This window comes from Rhinolophus sinicus, chromosome 2 (genome assembly GCF_057876585.1).
Source record: "Rhinolophus sinicus isolate RSI-liver-muscle chromosome 2, RSI-T2T, whole genome shotgun sequence".
Classification (NCBI taxonomy): domain Eukaryota; kingdom Metazoa; phylum Chordata; class Mammalia; order Chiroptera; family Rhinolophidae; genus Rhinolophus; species Rhinolophus sinicus.
In genome coordinates this window covers 24,951,575-24,975,475 of record NC_142502.1, presented here as the reverse complement: position 1 = coordinate 24,975,475, position 23,901 = coordinate 24,951,575, and the positions used below count along the sequence as shown (strand labels likewise).

At 35.8% G+C, this 23,901-nt stretch overlaps 1 protein-coding gene across 2 annotated transcripts in view; it reads left to right on the top strand.

The window, feature by feature from the left end:
* PEX7 (peroxisomal biogenesis factor 7) overlaps positions 1-23,901 on the top strand; it is a 69,681-nt gene that overhangs the window by 39,049 nt on the left and 6,731 nt on the right. For both annotated transcript variants that reach the window (XM_019732814.3, XM_074333627.2), the window contains exon 9: positions 10,613-10,712. In XM_019732814.3, coding sequence (XP_019588373.2) covers positions 10,613-10,712 — 100 coding nt within the window. The remainder of the gene's footprint in view (positions 1-10,612; positions 10,713-23,901) is intronic.

Sequence of the window (23,901 nt, the reverse complement as noted above, 5' to 3'; positions counted from 1 at the left end):
GTCGTCATGACACATGCCTTACCCAGCGTAACTTGAATAGGATAATCATGTTGCTTAAAGCTACTGTGGAGCTGTGTGAATGGGAATTCTTACTGCACTGTCAAGGTGAGGTGGGGGAGGCGTACCTTGTGAATATAGTGCAGCATGAACCAGACGGTGGGGATACTATACAAAGTTGAATATATGCATATGTGTGGGTCACTTTATTCAAATCCATAACCATGTGACCACCTCTACTTCAATTCAATCTACATTTTCCTCTGAATTATTATATATTACCTACTTGTTAAAAATTATTTCTTAGGAAGGCAGCATGATGTGAAAGAAAAAGTGATGCAGTTTAAAATCTTGGATATAATTACTAGCTATTATTATATTTAATCTCTTAGAAAGTCACTTAACCTCCCTGAGCTGTCGTTTCCTCAGTCATAAAACATAGTGTTAGAAGATCTAAATATCAGTATATGCAAGGCAGTTCACATAGTGCCTGGCCCATTTCAAGCACTCAATAAGTTTTAGTTTCTTTCTTTCTTTCATTCACATATGTGTACCTGAAACTGTGTACTTAGTACCACATTACTGTAAGTAAGTATATGCTCTTGATGATGTCTGCAATTTACTTTTAAATAGTTCAGCAGAAAATATTATTTTATATATGTATGTGTACAGAGAGAAAGGTAAAGCAAAGTTTTAACAATTGGTGAATCTAGATAAAGAGTGTATGGGTGTTCATTGTGTTATTCTTCGAATTTTTCTGTGGGTTGGTACTTTTTAAAATAAAAACACTTGAGAAAAAAGTAAGCTGTATTTGCTCTGTAAAATATGACACTGAAAACGTTTCTTACTAATACCTTCTAACAAATATGATATTTAATATATTGTTTAATTGTAAATAGGATAAATAGCTTTATTATATTGTGTAAGTGGGAAAATGGCCTTTAATTGGATTGTAGTAAGCATAGAATCTTAAAAAGCAGCAGATACAGAAATACCTTTTATTTTTATCTTTGTCACATTTTACTCTCATGGGGTTTGCCTTTATATATATTAAGTGTCTTGACTTTGGTGTGGTTGATGGGCTTTTTTGATCCTAATGTTTATTAACACAGAGATTTCCATGGGCAGATACTTCTCTTTCTTCCCCTCCCCATAAAAAAAAAAGGTCAGACAAAGTAAACAGATAGTATAGCTGAATATGTATTCTGTCTCATAAACCTTTCATTTCAACTTTACCTAGTCCCCTTACCCACAAAAAAAGGTCAGTGAAAGTAAATAGATAGGAAAAGTGGCTGAATGTGAGCTCATGTGCAGCTTCAAATGATCATTTTACCTCATCTTTTAAGATAGCTGCCTTTAAGTTCTTTACATTTGTTCATCAAATCACAAGTAATTGTGTAGCTCATGATACGATACTAATTGTTAACATTTGCAAGAACTATGAATTGTTTAAATGATCAAAGAGTGGTTTAATGTTCTGTGCCTTTCAGATAGCTTAGATATTAATGTCTTTGTAACTTTATCACGTGTTTTGCTTTGTGGCAAAGGTTCACCAAACTTCACCACTGATCTAGGACAGCAACTTAATGTAGTCATCTTTAGTTTTCTTTTTAAGAATGAGAATCTGGGCATTCACGTACGTATTGGTTTAATTCTTAGGATTTTTTAGTACTGAATGTATTTGTGTTAATAAAGCTCATTGCCTGATTTCAGGATTGTTCTTGTCTGTTTCATTGTTTTGTGCCTGGCACCTGGACATGGATATTCTAAATAAATTTGTTTATAAATGTAAGTGAATTTAAATTAGATGAAAAATGATGATATCCTTTGGTTACTCTGACTGTAAAAGCCTGCAAATAATTATATTTTAATATGGTTTTCACTTTATGTTTAAAACTGTCATTAATAAAAACTGAATTTCGCGTGGAAACTCTTGTTGGGATAAGAAAATGGTATTGTTCAGGAAGAAAACTTGCCTTTCTATTGGTTAAGTCAGTACTGACTAGATTGCAAAATTGTGCTATTTAATACATTTGGAACCATTATATTGGTATTCTTATTGTTAACTAAAGTTACAGATGTTTTTATTTTTTTCTACAACTAATTGTAATATGTGATTTACTGATAAATCTCTTTGCGATTCTTATACCTAATGGCTAAGATATTTGTGTATGTGAGCAGTCACTCCTGAGTTTGTTGATATGTTGGATTTTTTTTTTTTTTTGTCCCGAGTTTTTCCGTTTGACTTGTGTAAATTAGAAAATTCTTGTTGTAATTGTTGTCATACTGAAAAGATCTTTTGATGAAGTGAAGCGTGATTTTGCAAGTTAAATGCCAGGTGAAAAATGAAGATAATTTCCTATCAAATGAAACAACATACACTAATTGAAAGAAACTTGTAAGACTTTTGATTTTAAGTACCTTGATTTATAATTGCAGAACATTTTCAGAATTATTTAGTACCAACAGTTTTCTTTAAGAATCAAAGCAAACCCATGTCTAATTCAAACCTAATGGAAACACATGAAGAGAGACCTAAAAGGAGTGAGGAATGTTAAGCCTTAGGTTAACGCAATATAAGTCACTGCTTTGAACTTGGAATTGTGCTGATTAGTTCCAACAAAATTTATGCAGTTTGTCAGCTAATTTACATTATAATTTTTTAAAAATTCTGTTGTGCAGTTTCAGTAAGGCATCGGTGTGGATTTTGTTGTATATATTTTCTAATGTATAGTAGGAAGTCAGAAGATAGTATCTGAAAAATGAAAGGAATCAATGAATTCTCTGAGCATATTATTTAGAAACGGAGAGTAAATAAAAGCAGAAGAAACATCTCAAAGAATTTAAAGTGATTGCCCCTGAGATTAAAGATTGAGGGGGTAGGGCAGGAAGATGATGTTCTTTGTTATAAACCTTGTAGAATTTGTGGACTCCCATCCGTGCAATTATAGTTTTTAAGAAGAAGACAATTGATCAGAACCTCAGTGTTTCCCTCTGTTAGCTGTTTGCACACATAGGAAGCCTGTTTATTTAGAATCAACTGGGTATTACCTGTCAGTTGTTAGTTAACTCTGTCCTTTAAGAACTCAGGGATAAATAATTCACCCTTGAGATCTCTCCTGAAGCCCCAGCCTAGAATGTGGCAACACTAAATAAATATTCTAATATTGAATTCTTAGAGATATGACTTAATGGAATCAACCATACAGAGCATAAAAAAACACAATAATTATTAATCTATTTTCATCTTAAAATTCAGCAGAGCCCCTTGTCTTTCTCTACTATATCTTTCAGAGCATGCATACACGTGCACGTGTGCACACTTGTGTGGGGAACAAACTATCTTGAGCTCGTGTAATTAAAAAAGGGGGACTGTTTCTCAGGATATGGGTCCCTCAGAGCCCCAGACGCAGCAGTGCAGCAGGGCCTAAGGAAGGTACTGAAACTGCTCTATTCTGAGTGTCTGCGCCCTCATTCCTCCTCTTTCTGCAGACGGACGTTTCCTTCTCATCTTTCTCCCCAAGCTTTCATGTCCAGTCGCCAGAAAAGTAAACAGAATGATTTAGTCTGTTGTGTCTCTTTTTCTTTCTCCACACAACGTTGTGTCTGCCTTCTTTTCCCCTGCATCCCCATCACTGTATCTGGCCTCCAGTGAGGAGAGAACTTAAATAAAGGAGCTCCTTGTAAGCTGTGCAGACACTCGACAACCTAACAACCTGAGTGGGTTTATTCGTAACTGCCCAGCTGCAGCGATGAGAACGTTAAGTATTTCTTGGGGACGAAACTAGTCAATGACCAAAGCACAGGCTGCAGGCAGCTGCTGTAGGTTTAATGTTCCTCAACATTTGGGTGTGGAATGAAGTTCTGCTGCACCCTCCTCTGATCCCCTTACCATCCCGTTGTTGTCCACACCTCTGTGAAGTAACCTTCTGCTCTAAGTATCCATCCGCATTTCGGTGCTGGTTGCAGTTCGGCTAAACACAGACTGTAGATATCCTTGAGATAATAATACTGTTTCATGAGTAGATAGAGTTCTGACCATTTTGTTTTCTAGTCAGATACTTGTCTGAAACTTGATTGCAAAATTATTTCATAGTTCTTCATTTTGTGCCAGTAAGCAGTAAACAAACTCTATGGAAGTTTTCCTTTATCTCATTTTGTTGGGATATGTCATTTTTCAGAAAGTCATCCTGCATTCCAGCGAATCGCAGCCATAAATACTCCCAGAACGAGCCTTCCATCAGCTAATGGTTTTCTTTAATTTGTCAAAGTACTCTATCTAGGCTTTGTGGTATGTGGTTCCTGTACTTTGTTTATCGTGATGAAGTGGAGTCAGCCCCTCTAAAATACAGGTCTAATTAAAGTTTTAATTGAAATATTATAAATAATTCATCTTCGTAGAGCAGCTTAAGTCTAGAATTGTATCCTATTTAACCTTGAAAGTTTGTAAATGTTGTACGGTTTCTGATATTTGCAATTGAGTGTTCTAAAAGTCATCTTTGAAAATTGTTCAGAGATTTCTTCAAAATTAATCCTATATTCTTCATTTAGTAGGCAATTAGTGTTTTCCTGTTTTAAATGTAATTTTTGTTATTGCCAGTTCCCAAAACAAAGCAACAGCAAAAAACAGCTCTCCAACCCAATCATGCAAATAAATGAGCATTAGCTCTCAATAAATACTTCTGAGTGAATGAATGAAAGTTTAGCTCTTTACAAAATGTACAGAATTTTGCTTGTCTGCAATTTCTATGTTTTAGCCCCCTCCAAAAGTGATACAGATGATAAAATACTAAGCCCATGATTCCATTTGTTCTACTTGGGGGACTCACTTTAAAAGGATGGGAACCTCTGAGGTTACAAAAAGAGCTGATCAGCTGGGTGATACCTAAGTTAGGAGGAAACAGCATGAAAGATGACAGAATGCAGTAGTCCATATTAAAAAAATATATATTATAAGAGAGAAAAGAAAATTTCTGAACTCTTGCCATTGGAGTCCAGATATATTCTAATTTGTAATTTTCTTAGGATATTGGTTTTGAATGTAAGTTGGGAGGCTAAAGGAGTCTTGCCATGGGCTTTGGCTTATGGAATTGTCTATGTAGTTTGAGGAGTGTCAGGGAGGCCTGACTTGGTCCAGGTCCATTTGAACTTTCAGGGTGTTAATCAAAACTACCTGAATAATTCCTGATCCACCTAGATTCCAGGTTTGCTGGCATGGCCCAGTCCTAGAGAAGAAGTGAACAGCAGCATCTTTCAGTAGGAAAAGTACTGGACACGATGCCAGTAGAGTCTGTGCTTTAGGGCCGCCATGTATTAGCTGTGTCACCAGGGATTGCATTGTTTCTTTGAGCTTATTCTCCTTCAAGACCTGTGTGATCAGGTCCTACTTGTCTTGTGTGGCACTCGTCCCCTTTCCCGCCAAAGTCTCATGGGCCCTGTCGGTCACACAGCATCAGGCTCCTTCGTCACTGACAAGGGGCAAGCTGATATCTTTGCTGTCCGCCTGGCTAACTCGTCAACCTTCAGATTTCATCTCAGTGTCACTTACTCAGGACATCATTCTTACATCATCCTCTGTTCTCTTTTGAAGTATTTTGTCAATTGCAGTTACATTTGTGTTTTGTTTTTGTTGTTTTTTTTTTTTTTTTTTTAAATGTCAGTCCATCCCACCAAACTAGGAGCTCCAAGAGGGTGGAGGCCATGTCTGTCTTGCTTCGGGGGCTTAACACAATACCCGGCACATACTAGGACTCGTAAATTGTTGAATGAGTGAGTAATGAAATGAGGAGAAAAGAAGCCATTGTGATGTGTTTTGTTTATATACACCAAAGCGGTGTAAAGAGAAGGAATAATAGTGGTGCAGTTTGCTTAAAATTTTAAAAACACAACTAAAATGAATGTACATGTAAGGAATGAAATGAATGTACATGTAAGGAATTAAAACGTAGCCAAAACTTTTCCCCATCTTCTCATTGTAGTTAGGAAAGTCTCACAAAGAATTACTAACTCATAAGTTGAGAACAGAAAAAGAAGACTTTGAAAAATATTTTAAGCCTTCTACTGAATTCCTCTGTTGGCTAAATTTTAAAAGTACTAGTATAGAGATTTCAAATTACATTTTAGTAAAGTAAAAAGGAATTTCAGCTTAATTTTTGAAATAGTTTTGATATTTGACCCAGTGCTACATACTTACTTTGTTAAAGAATTGTGGTGTCAGAAGGCAAAAAAAAACAAACACAAGACATTGTACTACGATGAATTTTTCTCTCTCTCCATCTCCAATTTAAATGAAAATGTTCCTACAGGCCTGTAATATTTTTAATCATTGGAGGCCTGTCCAGTATATTTACTTCCCATGAGAGAGCTTAAATAGTCAGTGATTTCATCAGCAAAGAGACAAAAAGGCACCAAGTAATATATATGCTGGACCAAATAACCATTTCACTTAAAAACAGTGTGCCTTATTTGAGCACTTAATGATATATGTAGCCTGACTTCTCCCAATAAAAAAGAGCTCATGTTATTTGGATGGTAGGTACACGAAGGCCCTCAGAACTTAGGGGACCCTTGAGTCCAGAAGAAGATTGCAAGGAGAGACCTTGTCCATTTCCTTCATTGCAAATGTGAGAAAAACTGGTGAACCTCTCACTTTCCCCCCCTGTCACTTTCTCCTTACAATTCACTGCTTCCTGGTGGGACTCTAATGGAGATGCATAGAAAAATCTGGAACTGTACACATCAAACTGTTAACAATGGTTGCCATTAAAGAGTGGGAATGAGGAAAGAAATACATACATTTCTTTTTTCTTTTTTTTTTTAAGTGTGGTTTTCCAGGACCCATCAGCACCAAGTCAAGCAGTTTCCATCTAGTTGTGGAGGGCGCAGCGCACTGGCCCATGTAGGGATCCAACCGGCAACCTTGGTGTTAAAAGCACTGTGCTCTAATCAACTGAGATAACAGGGCACCCCAGACATTTCTTTTGTTATTAAAAAAGCTATTAGTGATTAAAAAGTAAATTATAGTTATAGACACATTACTTAGCTTTTGATTTTTCTCAACTGTTTACCTTGTGCAATTTTACTGTATTTAACTTGATTTTTTTGATAAGATATTTTAGTTTACTGTGAATTATTTTTAAATTATAAATATTAATATTAATTTATTCTTATTTTACTGGCTCCCGATCCCCTTGAGGTGAAGGAAATTGAGGCTTCGATTCTCCTTATCTAGCAAATCTTTTCAGGGCAAAAGCAGACTTCGTTGTTCCATTTACTCCTCTTGGTTTCAGACTTCACTTAGTTTTTGTCTGAAGTGTTCCTCACTGATGCCTCTAGGAAGTTTTGTGGGGGTTGTTTGTTTTCATATTTTATCTAGCAATTGTAGTTGTTTTCAGTAAGAATGTTAATCTAGTTACCTAGTCAGCCATTCTATGGGAAATGAACCTCTCATAATTTTTGCACCATAATATACACTTTGTTTATCACATGATTTCTGTCAGAGCTGTGAAATGGTATAATAGCCAATAGTATGTTTATTGTCATTCACTAGATCAACGCTCCCTTCATCAAATAGTATCCTTTGAGTTTTAGCATACATTTTATTTGATTACGTCTTTGCAAAATTCAAATAAGTACTTGATGATTTTTTCCGAGGTTAAAAATTATGATGGCGGTGACTCTGGTGTGAACTATGTTGGTCTGTCGCATCCCGCACGATGAGGGTTGTGGGGAGCGAGGAGGGAGGAGGGCGGCGCAGGGTTAAGAAAAGACAGTAGCCATGAATAGAGTTTAAGCGGGGCCAAGGGACCTGCAGCCTCAAGGACTGAGCGCGCCTAACTGGGCTATGGGCTACACATTAGCTTTTATTAGTTAGGTGAGGAAGTAATGGAGATAAAGCTTGTCAATCTCAAGATCTGTGAATCCCATACATCATAATAGGAAACTGCTTCAAGCCAATCACCCTTGTCTGCAGGCATCAGAACTGTAAGTCTCAGGATGTTTGTACTTCCCCAAGGGTCAAAACCTTTATGCATATGAATAGATGTAGAGCACCTCATTGAATCTCTTCCCCCGCAGGTTGTGGGAAGGAATACAGCCACCGAGGCAGAGGCTCTCCTTAGCCGGGGAGAAGGTGGGGAGCTATGCCCACCTCTGTCAACCCCGTGGGTTCTCCTGTTGGTCCCCACTCGACTGCGCCTGGCTTGAGTAGTCTCTCCCCCCCCCACCCCCCACCGTTGGGAATCTTACTCGTCATTGACTAACCAGCCATCCTCCGGGGCCAAACAGGGAGACATAAGGTGCAAACACAAAGGTGAAGCAAAGTCCCTGAAAGGATCCGTCTCACAGACTCTACTTTCTTTAGGGGCAGGTACGAGGAGACAGACAGGTAGGCTGCTGCGTGGCAACATTGGGCCTTGGCTGACATTAAGACATGAGTTAGAGCCGTTTCAGATTGACTCGTTGAATAGACTCTCAGCCTTCCTGCATGTGGGACTTCCCTTATTGTACTTTCAAGCTAAAGTTGAATGGTTTCACACATGTGCCCTTGCTGAGCATCCTAATTTTCACAAGGTCCACTTGTCTTGTCTTCCGTGCAGCCTTATCCTTAACTGGCTCAGAACAACAAAATAACAAAAACAGCATGCATCCCAGGAACTTGTCAGGGGGTTTTAAATGAATCCCTGTTTGGTTTTTATTATCCTTGAAGAGTTATGAAGGAAACCAATTTTTATGGTTTGACTAAAGAGTATTTAGCCTACCCATTCTACCGAAATAAAATCTAAATCCCAAATGAAGTCAGAGAGCTGCATACCTGGATGAAATTGACCTTCCCATAGAATGATTCTACCCAACTGTTCTTTGGGGTGCCACCCAGGAAATAGCATCTCTGTGTTTCAGTAAGACATGTTTTGGATGCTCTTTATTATGTAAGCATAGGGTTTATTCTCCATGAACTTGCAAGGGTGAATTTCCTTCTGAGGTTTCCAAGAGTGATTTGGTTGTAGACACTGAACTCGGGGCCTGATTCTGTCTCCCTTCCTTTGGCTACTGAAAAGCTTAGCATCGTGAGAAGTCCTCCCCTGTCAAGCATATATAACTTCATGGAATAAAATTTTGTTGATAAATATTGCAGGTCTGACTTTACTCTCCCACCCTTACTTTTCCTTTAACTAATTTTTCTGCCATATTAAATAAGTATTTTTAAAAACCATTTTGAATATTTTTTGGAACATAGTGGATATATACAAAATCATTTGATTACTGTTTCAAATATTACAAATCAGTGAATAACCATGTTTTAGAAATGAAATTACACAATTACATATTTACTTTTGCTTACATAAACATTATCAAGATCTAGAAAATTAGATTGCAGTACAATTCACTGTCTCTAGACCCAAAGGAACAAACATGCAAAAGCAGTGGAGACCACTAGTATGATTTATCAGAAGGACTGCAGCTTGTTCCTTCATTTGTTTGAACAGGCAAATTTTCAAAAATAGAATCATTCTCCTTAAATATTTTGTAGATTTCAGCGAACTGATAAATGAGCTGTCCGTTCATTGTTTCTCTGGTACCACACTGGATTATCCATAGCAACAGTCCTTTTCAAACTTAATAAGACCAACTCTGTATTTGTTAGGAGAATAATACCACCAGGTTAAACAAACTGACTGTTGGTTTTGTGTATTTACTCTCTTTCAAAGAGATCCACTAACCCTTGAGTGTGTTCCATGTTGTACATCATTAGGGAGTCTGAATTGGAGTATGACTCTATGATTCTGAATGTACCATTTTTCTGGTGTGTGTAGAGTCAAATAAGAAAGATGATGAGCGAATAAAGCTTTAGAAATAAAGTACTCTTTTGTGTATTGAAAATAGGGCCAAATTCTTCTCTCTATAGTAGAAATCAGATATATTATGGTAAATATTACCACTCCCAGTCTATAGAGGATAAATAGAATACTTAACATTGGCCCAGGAAAACACAGTTCAGGTTTTCTTTACTTTAGAAATTACATTGACATGGAATCTATAAGACAGGCTGTGTCTCAAAAAAAAAAAAAAAAAAAAAAAAAAAAATCAGAATTATAGAGGTTTTCATAAGAGAACTGATTCTTTTTAAAGCATTTGAATTGCTGTTGAAATGTAGATTAAACCTAAGATCTTTTCATGTCAGTCATTGAGAAATTAAGTAGTATTTAAAATCATAAAATATTAGAGCTCATATATTCCAATATTCATATTTTATAGCCATAAATGCTTTTAGAAATTGCTATAAAAGCCTAGTGAGACGAGAATCTCAAATGTCTTTGTGCGATATGAAACAAAAAAAAGTAAAACTTATTAAGTTTCCCTCCTACAAGGTATATTAATGGAAATATAATAATCTTTAATAAGGGTAGATTGATTAATAATTCCATTGTTTGTTGACTGGAGTACATTGTTTCCTTTACTAGATTTTTAATGTAGATCGGTAGTGGGGCTCTGCATTTATGAATCGGTTGAACCTATTTTGATAAAATCTTTGCTATGTTAAATATCCATTTTTTTCTTAGATAAAATTTTTGGTAGTTTTAACACTTCAATTACTCCTTTTTGTTTATATTCACAGGTTCTGGAATTTTTCAAAGCCTGACCCTCTTCTTGAAACAGTGGAACATCATACAGAGTTTACTTGTGGTTTAGATTTAAGTCTTCAGAGTCCTACTCAGGTAATGGATGTTGATCTCCTGATGTTTTTCCTACCTGTACAGTTCCCAAATAGTTCTCTGTGTGGCATGTGTTGCTTTTATCAACAAAATTGTTGCCTTTGGGAAAGAACAAAGTCATCATCCTGATCTCGTTTGCTGTAAAACTTGAGCATTTGAAACATGAGGGAAAAAGTTATCAGAAACTGAACATACCTCTTTCCTCTTGAAAGACTGACTTTTCTGAGAGGAAAAGGAACCTTCCCCAAAAGTAGTGTGCCTAACATGTTGAAGGCTTTGAGTAGACCTCTCCCAATCGAAAGGGTGACAAGAGAAGAATGGAATTGGGAAAGATTGTCCTCAGAGGTTGGTGGGAATCAAGAGTGTGTAGTTCTAGATTCAGCTGTGCCACTAAGCAGTTGAGATAATGGACAGGTCATTTCCCTGTCAGGACTGTCACCCTCATCTCCACACCCTGTGTTGAAAGAGAGGGTTCAGATGGGGGACAAAGTAAAGGAGAATGGGTACTGTTTTAATTTAAAAACTTTGTATTTCCCCCTTTTTATTCTCTTGAGGACTTGAGAGTTTAAATATTTAGGTTTTTCTTAAAGCTGTTTCAGTTTTGGAAACTCAGGTCAGAAACTCTGGAATATGTTGAGTGATAAGGCACTTTATAACACAGACTATGTGAAAACACTAACATATCTATGAAACAACATAATATGTGGAAATTATGAGTATGACTAAGAAATTATGCTTTTAGGACAAATTTTAGAAGTTAGACAAAAAGCAAATCCCAGTGCTCATTACTGTGTTCTCAAATTTCAATGAATACATGTCTTTTTTATTTTAGGAATTCAAGATACAATTCTGAGTTTAAACTATTCTCATTAGATATTAGAATAGTCTAATTGACATTAGAATAATTGTTTAAAAATAACTTAAGAAAAAAAGATGACTTAATAGCATCTAAGAAGAGAATATACTGAAATGGTGATGGATTAAATGGCATTTTCTTCAACGTAAATATACCATGTGCTTCAACAGAACTAGTTTCTTTCCTGAGAAATACATTTATTGTAGGTGATTTTTAATAAAATAATCATACCTGTTTGCTATCCCAGGTTAAAAAAATAAAAATAAAGTTGTTTTTATTAGAATATGGCAATACCAAAAAAAGATCCTAAATAAATACTTCCCTGTCATATATTTCCGTTAACCTATATTCTGTGAGTCCAGACTGTGGCCTGAGGCAGCACACACGCCTCCTCAACTTTCTCAGTCATGGCAGTTGCTCACCCTGGTCTGAGGAGTTCCAAAAGTTTTTAAAATCCTCCGCTCATAGAGCACCTTATTAAAAGCAAGGTTGTTTTCAGAGGATTTATTAATTAGATTTTACGTATCCTTAAATAATAAGAGATTTTATTACAAGGCCATGTATTTTGTTTGTAGACTGATGACTGCCACCACCTCTTCCAGTTCAATAACCAAATTTCATTTGTACTAAGGAAATAGTTGCTATTGGGAGCAAATAGGAGTAGAAAAGCGGGGGTCTTTGAGCTCTAAATAAGCAGCAGGTTCAACGGCATAATGTACAGTCCAATTGTGCTACAAATCTCCCCTGATTTAATTCATGGTGGCACATAATCTTGGGATTAGCAGGGACCTTAGAAACAAGACCACTCCCTCTCATTCATTTATTCTTTCCATAGATATTTTCATATGTCAGACCTTGTGCTAGGTAGTGGGGATTCAGTGGGGAATGAAAATAAACATGGGCCCTGCCTTCATAATGCTTAGTCCACTGTTAGATCAAAGAATCTCACAAATGAGTGTAAATGGACAGCTGTGATAAACCTATGGCGGACAAGTACATTGCTCCTCAAGAGTTCATAATCAGAATAGATATGTGACCTACTTAAGAAATCTGTAAGGGTATGTGGTTCGTCTGAGATCTGATGAATGAGTAGGCGTTCACTGTATGAAGGGACAAAAGGAAGACAGATCACAAACAGGCAAACGTAACATTATGTTACAGACCCTGTGATGGGAGGGAGCCTGGGTGGTACCTGAGAATGAAATAAATTATTTTATCCTTCCTTGTGATATATTCTTCAACCTTAGAATTTAAGAAAGTATATTTGTTTACTTGTCATGTTTTGAAAAATGAAGTGTTGAGATTATTGACTAAATTTTATGTTTTGCCCTATTCAGTATTAGTCAATTTTTCTTTACATAATTTTTTTGCTATGCATTTTAGGACGCACAAATGAAGTATAAAGAGTTTTTGTTATGTAATGTATCTTTTATTATTAATTTATTTTTAATCTTTTGAAATTATTACATAGTTATTATTTCTATTAATGGTCTTTTGACATTCATTAATTCATTCTTTCATTTTGTCTTATTTTTTGATTTATAGCTGTGTGGGACAGGAAATTAGTGTAGTGTGATAAATGCTAAAATAGAGGGAAGCAAATGATGCTTTGGGAAAATATGCATTCACTTATTATATGATATGATCATATCATTTATAAATATTGGTCAGGTGCCTACTAAGTGCTGGGCATTGTTCTATGCACTAAGAAAAAAGCAGCAAATAAAACAGACTGTGTTCTTCCTCTCATGGGGCTGGCTTATGCATTGTGGGAGAAATCAAGTAATAAGTAAAGAAACAAGATGATTTCATATAGTAGTAAATGCTATTCAGAATTAGAGCAATTTTATAGAGAATGATGGGGGAAGGGATACTTTTGCCTGAATGGTCTGGGGAAGGATCTCTGAGAGAGTGAAATATGAGCTGAAAAACTGTATGATAATATGGAGCCAGGCATCCAAAAATCTAAGGGAAGAATGTTTTTCTCAGAGGAAACAACAAATGTCAAGTCCTTGAGTTGGTAGTGGATTTGGTATGATTAAGCAACAGAAAGAAGGTCGGTGTGGCTGGCGCCTAGTGAATAGGAAGAGTGATAGGAATTAGGAGGGGGTCAAATTGCCTTGTAGACCCTACTGTGTTTGCTTTTCTTTGTAATTGCATTATAAAGCTTTTGAATATTTAAAAACAGAAAAAAAATGATAGAAACTATTTTTTTACTGAGGTATATTTGACATGTTAGTTTCAGGTACATAAGATATTGATTCGATATTAGTATATATTGTGAAATGAACACCACAATAAGTAGTTAACATCTGCCACCACATATTGTTACAAAAACTTTTTTTCTTGTGAGGACTTTTCCTAAGATTTACTCTATCAGCAACTTTGAAATATACAATACAGTATTATTATCTATAGTCACAATGCTATGCATTACAGCCCCATGACTTATTTATTTTATTAACTGGAAGTTTGTACCTTTTAACTCCCTTCACCCATTTTCTCACCCCCACCCCCTCACGTCTAGCAACCATGAGAGCTTGTTTTTTTTGTTTTGCTTTGTTTTGTTTTAGATTTCACATATAGGTGAGATCATACAGTATTTGTCTTTCTGTGTCTTGACTTATTTCATATAGCATAATGCCCTCAAGGTCCACCCATGTTATCACAAATGGCAAGATTTCTTTCTTTTTCATAACTGAATAATACTCCATTTGTGTGTGCGTATGTGTGTGTGTGTGTGTGTGTGTGTGTGACATTTTCTTTATCCATTCATCCATTGATGGACACTTAGCTATTGTAAATTATGCTGCCGTGAGCATGGGGGTGGATCAATATTTTTGAATTGATGTTTTTGATTTCTTTGAATAAATACCCACAAGTGGAATTGTTGGATCATATGGTAGTTCTATTTTTAATTTTTTGAGGAACCTCTATACTTTTTTCCATAATGGCTGCACCAATTTACATTCTCACCAACAGTGCACAAGTGTTCCTTTTTCTCCACATCCGCGCCAACACTTGTTATTTCTTGTCTTTTTGATAACAGCCATTCTAACAGGTGTGAGGTGATAGCTCATTGTGGTTTTGGTTTGCATTTCCCTGGGGATTAGTGACATTGAGCATCTTTTCATGTACCTATTGGCTATCTGTATGTCTTCTCTGGAAAAATGACTATTCAAATCTCTTGCTCATTTTTTAATCGGATTGCTTTTTTGCTGTTGAGTTGTACAAGTTCATTATTATTTTGGATATTAACCTCTAATCATATATATAATTTGCAAGTATTTTCTCCCATTCCTTTATTATTCTTCCATAATAAAGGTCACATAAGAAACACCCACAGCCCATATCATACTCAATGGTGAAAGATGGGAAGCTTTTCCTCTAAGATCAGGAATAAGACAAAGATGCTTGCTTTCATCATTTCTGTTCAACAAAGTATTATTGGAAGTCCCATCCAGAGCAATTAGTCAAGAAAAAGAAATAAAAGCCATCTAAATTGGAAAGGAAGAAGTAAAATTATCTCTGTTCTCAGATGATATGTGTGTGTGTGTGTGTGTGTGTGTGTGTGTGTGACATTTTCTTTATCCATTCATCCATTGATGGACACTTAGCTATTGTAAATTATGCTGCCGTGAGCATGGGGGTCGTATGTGGAGAAACTTTTAAATTTAACCATTTCAACAATTACATTAAATATAAATGGTCTAAAACATCCAAATTAAAAGACATTAAAAGTGATAAATGTACAAAGTCCTAATTGTAGGATTTAGTTACTTTACATATATTTTCAGAGATGAGTTTATACTATTCTCCCTATAAATTTATCTTTAAAAATTTATTCTTTTTTTCTCCATTTTATTTATATTCTGTTGTGAACTTTAAATTTTCTTTCTTTTCAATCTAAGATGGTGATTTTAACCAATATATTTTTCATATATCTAACAACACATTTTAACACAAACATTTGTATTGTTTATATAAATCGTTTATTATCTTTTTACCAAGAAACATTAAACTCCTTTCTAGAGGAAATAAGAATCGAGTTCTTGGTATACGCGTATCTCCCTATTTTCCTTTCACTTATTTTATTTCAGTTACCTATTGCTATATAACAAACTCCCCTGCAACTTGGTGACTTAAACAACAATTTCCTTCACTCACAATTCTGCGAGTCAGTAATTTGGGCTGGGCTTAGCCAAGTGGTTCTTCTCTTGGTCTCACCTGGGTTCACTCCTGTGGCTCTAGTCATCGGGTGGCTTAACTAGGGTTGGGTGGTCTAAGATGGTCTCACTCACATGTCTAGAATATAATGCCAGTTGTCTTCTGAGCTATGTATCTCCAGATGAGCCCAGGCTTCTTCGCTCAGCTGTTGTAGATTTCTAAGAGAGCAAAAGCAGCAGGGTATCTTAAGGGCTAGACTTGGAAGTCACACAACATCCCCTCTGAAGCGAAGCAAGTCACAAGGCCAGCCAGATTCAAAGAGTGAGCAAGAGACTCCACAAAGAATATGTAGCCATTTAAAACGTTAACACATTAACTTTGTTGGTATAGTTATTAGTTTATTTTGGGTATATTTATCCTTCTCACAATATGTGGTCAAGTCTACTGACTACATGTGAATTTAATTTCACCCTTCGTTCATAATTTATTTTCTTAGCAAGTATCTTTCTGTTACTTTTTAGAAAGTAAGTACCTTTCAGTCTGCTTTTAAAAACTTGTCTCTTGTGGTGATCTCAACAGCTGTAGGACTTTGCTAATGTTATGTTAGGGCTCTGTGTCTTAATATATTATCTGTCTTAAAAGAAGATTTATCTGAGTTCTTGTATTTATAATTCTTTTTTCTTTTTAGCTTCTCCCTTCTTAGAGATCTGAAAAAATGAGATCCAAAGGCATTCTTATATTACACCTCCTTTCTTCTCGACAGAAAGTAAGATCTTATCTTTAAAGGTTTAAGACTTGACAAATAAGTGTCTGGGGTCATTCTTTAAGAATAATTGCTAAGAAAATCTCTATGCCCTCTTGTTAACCAGACTGAAGTTATCTTTCACTTCAGAAAATTGTTCTTTGATTTTTTTTTCCCCCTCTGATAATGATTTGTACAGTCCTGGCATTTTCTCCTTTCTCTCTTATCCTTATTATTTCTAAATTGGATACTCTTTTTCTACTTTTCAGGTTTTTGATTCTTGACCTGTTATATAGCCATTTGTATAATTGGGATTTTCTGTATTAATGTATTTTTAGAATTCTTGACTTTTGCTCTGCAGTATCAACTACTCTTTCAAATTGGCATATTTATCCTTTATTCTCACACTATTTAGTCTCTCACTGATACTTAGTCTAGCATTTATAAGCTGGGTACTGGTACCAGTACACATTCCTTTTGGGAGACCGTTGTCTTTTAAAGTAGAAATTATTAGTTCATTTCCAAGATAGCCCCTCTCTATGTTTAATAAAATTTATCTTTTATCCCATGATAAAATTGGGAAATTACATATAAAAAAAGAAGAAAGATTCTCACCACTCCAGCGAGAACCTTTTTTATACCATATTCATGTTTCTTTTCAGTCCTTTTTTTTAGAAACCTTTTAATTAAAAAACGTAACACTCCTGTTGGAACGTGCACAGCTTTGAAGTGTACCTACAGATCAGTAAGTTATCAAGAAGTGACCGTACTCATGGACCCATCACTCAGGTTAAGATACAGACCGCTGTCAGCATCCCAGGAGCCCTGTCATGCTCCCTCCAAGATCTTACCTGCTCCCTTCTTCCCAAAGGTCACCACTCTTCCATTTGTTTTATGTATGTGTGCTCATGTTTCATAGTTGTAGTTACACTACATGCAAGAATTTTTCTTCTGGGACTCCCAAAATGCTTGGTAAACATAATCTTTAATGGATCCTAGTCTGTCCATGCTAAGAACATGTAGGCATCTTTACAATACACTTCAAATAGAGTAGAAGAAATTTTGTATATTTTCATATTGTTTGGTGGAAGGTGCTTAGGTTTGATTCTGATTTAAACTAGTGTTTTAGATGTGTTTTTAAAAGTGTCATTAGCTTTGTTGATGTTTTAGTAAAAAAAATACTAGGTATTGTTTAAAATTCAGCTTATCTTTTGATTCAAATCCTTATTCCCACAATCTTAGATATCACGTTTAGAGGTTGATGGTAGATAACATATTTTAAATTTCTCAGTATGAGGCTGGAAAATTAGATGTTAGAAGAGGGCTAGCGTTATTAGTAGTTAGGATATCTGTGTTCTGTACACTTCATATCTGAGGTGATATTTTCTGCATCTGTCACACAGACTAGCTTTAGACTTAAAAAGAACATGTGCCAGAAGCATCCAGTGTCCTCAGGCATTAGTCTCTGTTGTTTCCTCTTTGATGCTTTCATAATTGCATAATTTTTAGCTTAAAATTATATAACAGCTGCTTGTTTTGCCCCAGCCATAAAACATTCCCCAGACACAGCTCTGTAGAATCTTGGTGTGCTCCTAAAATGGATGTGCTCAGTCTGTGTCTACTGCCCTCTGCCCTCCACGGACAGCCCTTGCAGTGACAGCTTCCAGAATTATCGACACCTGAGCTGTGGGTACCTCTGCCTCTGAGCTCCCATTCCAGAATCACTCACTCTTCTATTCCTTTTCCTTGCTCTGGATTACAGAGCATTACTTCTAAAACCAAGCAAAAATGTTGACTTGGCACGCTACTAACTACTTTTTTAAAAAACTGTATTTGCGCTCTTGATCCCACTCAACTTGCCATTAGTCTTTGATTTTCTAGTCCATTCTCCACAGTATCTTTTCTCAACCATCTATAATATCATTAACACTCTTGACATTTGACCTTTCCTCCTACTTTACTGTAAAAATAGACAAGAACGAATATCTTCTTCCATCTCTATCCCCTCAAAATATTTATGTTCTATCTCTATTTTCCCTCTTTCCAGCGGGTTCCTAATTTTCTCACTGGCTCCCTCATCCAGGTCTCTGTTTCCACTATTATCCACTGTTTTTTAGATTGTCAGTCAGTTCTTTTCTCTATTTTCAAAGCTCATTTAACTCCACTATCTTATCTCCCTACTAGTAAATTCTGTTCCTGTTCTATTATTAGACATAGATGTTGTAGAGAACTTCCACTTGGAGTTCTGTTGTCTTCTATTATTAAACATCTGCATCTTCCCCTTGAAGCTGTCATTTAATTATATGCTAGTGTTGCTTGACCCATTTATCCAATTGCCTTTCCTGTGTGATCCGAATAGATGTCTTGCTTTTCTTCCAGTATTCCTTACCCGGTCAGTTGATTGCATGATGGGTCAGACTAGAGACCTGGGAAGTCATTCCTAGTTTTCTTGTCTCTCTGCATCCTTAAATTCAGCTGGACTTGAAGTTTATTAATTCCTCCTCACCCATATCTCTGAAGTCTGGACCATGTCCTTCTAGCTCCACCACCTTAGATAAGCATTTATTTGGTACCTCCGTCATGGATTAATGCAGTAATGTCCTAACTGATCTCTAAGCTCTTTCCATCCTTCCATTGATTTTTTTCAATACTGCTTCAGGGGAGAGCTTTCCATAATGTAAATCTGATTTTGTTAGTCCTTGACCTGAAATGCATCAGTGGTCCCATCAAAGACATCGGGAACAAGATGAGAATTATTACTATCACCACTGTTAATCAGTATGGTTCTAAAAATTGTAGCCAGTTAGTAATAGAAGGAAACAAAGTAGAACATAAATATTTTTTATGTAGGAAATTTTATCATTATTTGTACGTACTTCGTATGATTGTCAAATGTTCTAATCCAAGAACATCAACTTTAAACCTATTAAAAATAATAAGAGGTCAATAAGATAAATCAAAAATAAATATTCAAAAATGAATACCATGTAGGTACCAGTAATTATTAGTTAGAAAATAAAATCAGAAGAATTACCTTTACATCTTTACATGGCAATAACTCTGAGTGCGTGCGTGCATGCGTGCGTGCGTGTAGGATACACAGAGGTACAAAATTTTTTTAAATGTGAAGAACTGCATAAAATTATATTACTTTACTAAGGGACCTTTAGAAAAAACTGGAGTAAATATACAGATACACCGTGTTCCTGCAACAGAATACATTTTTTTCTATTGCCTCCATTTTTTTAGGTCTTTCTCGTCTAATACAGATATACTGTGGTCTCCTAACAGTCTTGCTCTTTTTGGAACTCATGATCAGACACTCCTGTGATGCTCTTTATCTACTCTGACCATTAACCATACGAGTTACATACCAGTTTTAATTTACAGATCAATACAGTTAAATTGTCATCTTTATCATGTCATCTCAGAAACCTTTAAGAGGCAGCCATTACCTTCAGGTTAGAGTCTGAACTTTTCGTCTTGCTTTTAAGATTCAATATAATATGTATTACTTTCTAATCATATTTCTCACCATCCTATGTAATCCCTCTAATACTTATCAATTATATTTTTATTTTTTTGTCATCTTCATGTTTTACCACTGTTTTTCTTGCTCCCGCCTTCCCCTTTCTGTCTTTCAAAGTCCAGGACAAGTTCATCTCTTCACTCCTTTCCTTTTTTGCTTCAGGAAATACTTGAGTGTCAATTATGTGCCAGAAGATACATAGGGGATTAATATATACTACCTGATATATGTATATACTAAGTAAATATTAAATGAATGAATAGAATGAATGAATGAAGAGGATTTTACTATATTAGTCGACTTTTTCTTTACTTTTACTTAAACTCCATAATGATCAACATAATAAACTATGTTCTCTGTCGTCACTTCCTATTGTAAGCTGGTTGAGTAAGTAAAACATAGTCTTACTTTAGCCCGTAATTTAATACAATGCAACATAATGACTGGGCTGCATTTTCAAACTTTAGTGTTAACTGTTAGTAATGTCTTTTATTCTCCCTACATCCTTCTGCCTATTTCTCTTGTTCATTTTTGCTAATTAGTCCATATGTCATACAGATAATTACAGTAGATTGAAAAAGTTTCCCAGGGGCAAAAGCAATTGTCTACTAAATTGAGAGAAAAGGATATAATGATAGATAGAAATGGAAAATTTGTCAATACTGTAAATCTCTTAATGGGTTAGTAGGAATTCTCTGTTATATTAACAGCCATATTAAGTCATTTGAAATAAATTACCTTATCAGTAGCATGTATAAACATTTTAATAAAATGGACAGAGTTGATAAAATTAATGAACATAAATTCATTTTCTAAGTTACTCAAGTATTTAAAGTCTTGTGTTTTCATTATGTTTCCTTTTCTAAATTTTGCATTTATAGGACCATTATTATTGAGGATGTTCTATAACAAGTCTTATTTGATCTACTAATGATAAATTTTTATTATAAATGACTTATTCACTGGATTTGTTTCTTTAATATCCTTGGGTCTACTGTAGAATCTATTCCAGTACTTTGTACATATGAAATGCTGAAATATTTGTTTAATACAGTTGTTCTCAAGCATTGCAAGCATTGCATATATGACAACATCATGATTTATATGCCCTAGTTGTATTTAGAAATTAATGGGCTATATTGATAAATAATAAATTTCTATTCAGCTCTTCAAGAATGCTTTATTATGTGCTTTAAAGAAGCTGACATATTAGGGCAATAGCAAAAAAAATTTGTATTTCTCATTGATGTGCTTATTCTTAAAACTTAGAAATATCTATTTTGCTGTTAAAAGTGAAAATGAAATAACTAAAAATAGAACTTATGTGAAATCTTAACTGTAGTTATTTGTCACTACCCTAGAAGATAGGAGCGTTTAAAAATAAAAATGAAGAAGATTGATTCTACCTTGAAGTTTTGAATTAAGAAATACAACACTTTGACAAATCATTTTTCCTATAATGTTGATAATTTTGATTCTGAGTTTTAATGAAAAGATTTGCATTTTGATTTCAGATGAAAAGAAATTCAGAAGGCATAATGTACTAGATTAGGGGCTTGCAGGTTAAGAAAGAAATTTCCCACTGGAGCATCCTCGGGAAGAAGCAGTAGAGCCTGACGGCTTCTACCCTGTCGTATTCACATGCACGCTCCCGGGGAGGGGAGCAGGTCAAACAAGATAGGTCTTGGCAGCCAGCCTTCAAGAAACCCTAGACGGGAGTCAGTCTGGAGTCAGAGAAAAGCTTCTCTCAAAAGATTAAGAGTTTTATCAGAGGAGTTGTAATGCAATTAAGTTGCCTTAAAGCTAGAACTTTTAGTTTTTCATTTATTCTTATTTGTTCCACTGCCTGGAACACTTTCCTTCTCTCCATCTGATATCTCCACCCCACAAACAATAACAATGAAAACTCTCTGGCAAAGAAGGCATACTCCTTCTTTCAGGCACAGTTTAGGGAATATTTCCTGTTGAAAGCACGCACTTTCCTCACACTTAGTTATAGGGAAGCCCTTCCCTACTTCTGCTGGACCCTACTGTAATTCCTCTATCATCGTCCATATCACTCGCCATTGTCGGCGTCTGTTTACTTACCCATCTCTCTGCGGGACTGCAGACCTGTGGGGACAGACCAGGACCATCTTATTTACTGTAGTATCCTCAGCATAGTTCTGACACAGAGAAGGGGGCTCAATAAATATTTGTTGAATAAATGGATAAATATAAGTAGGTAGGTACATACAAATTATGTTTTAGGTACCTTTGCAGTGCAGAGAAATATTTGACCAAGAGCTCCTGGAACATAAAAGAAAGCTCCCTGTGAAATCTCTCTGCATAATCTTCATGACACTCAGAATTCCCATGTATCCCCCAAATCCCATGCAACCTGTTGCCTTTACCCAGACTTCTGACCTCTCACCTGATTCGGGTCTCTTTACCATGTGGAAGGCTCTACTCAAAATCTTTCAAGAGGGAAAACCACTACTCATACATGGATTCATTCATTCACTCAGAAAGCATTTACTAAAGGTTTGCTGTATACAAACCACAAGGAATACAGATTTGATCAAGATACGTAATTGCTGACTCCAAAAAGGAAAATCCTTTTCAGGTTTAGTTATACGAAAGTGTTTCCATCCATATATATGAATTTTGTTAGAAAACAGAACCTACATTACCCAGCATGCCTTCATTTTCCCTTAGTGTTCATACAACATAGAGCCTAATTTATTGTGCAAGTGTAACGTGCTCAGTTCTGATGCCTGAGCTCTTTTGCTCCATTTGTTCCTTTTAGTACAGATTTTTTTAAAAATCTGTATTTACTTTATTTGGCCCTGTGGTTAATCTGTAAACCACTTCAGCCCATTTAGAACTGAACAAGGTGCAAATCTCAAATAAAATAAGTAAAATAAAAATACTGTTATTAACCATAACTTAAAAGATTAATACAATTCCCTCATGCTCATGTGTTTAACTAGAAATTCTGGATACTGGCTTATGGTGAATAGGATCAGGAAGCTACATAAACTTTTGGTTTAGAAATACTTCAGGAGGGCTAGTGTTTTTCTTTAAAGATAGTTCAGTCATCTTTCTTCTTTCTTAGTTCCCCTCCCAATTCACTATCTTCCTACCACATATCAACCTATCAGAAACTTAGAATTTAAATGAAAATGTGAAAATTAGGCACAAGGTGTTTTTCATTATATTAGTGGCAAGTTCATCTCTTCTTTCTCCCCAAGAAAGGGATTTTTCCTTAAGAATATTTGAATCCTGCTAAGTTTTGAATTTCTTTTTAGTCAACAACAAAAATTCCTACTTATAAAGTACTCCCAAAGAATGGCAGATTAGTGCACATGACTAAAGTCCAGGTAAGAAAATTGATACACATCAGAGGTTCTCAATTCTGGCTGCATCTTAGAACGTTCCCTAGGTGATTATAATGTCCAGCTAGAGAATGCTCTGGATTAACTTTTTGGAGTCAGGGGTTGACAATCTGAAGGAAGTTACTGATTTTCTCTCTCCTTCTCCAATAATGTATATAGACACAAGGTATTGCATTTATGGACTTTCTGAAGCCCACCCGTGGACCTGGGTTGAAAGGCCCCAGGCTGTAGATCAGCTCTAGGGGGCAGCAGTGAAGCTGAGCGCAGACCCCCACTCTGAGAACCACTGCTCTGAGGATGGGGACCAGTCATCTGTGTCTGAACAAGCCCTCAAAGTGATGCTAATACCCAGCAAACCTTGAGAACTACTGCCCTATAGACACGCCTACAGGAAACTACAGTTCAGTAGTAGGTTTTTGGCTTATGTGAGGGTTGAGCTGTTAATTTGAAAAATAGCCATATGAATTTGTTTCTCTTGTAAAACCACTCTTTTGGCATTGAGTGATTGTTGTAATGGAGGC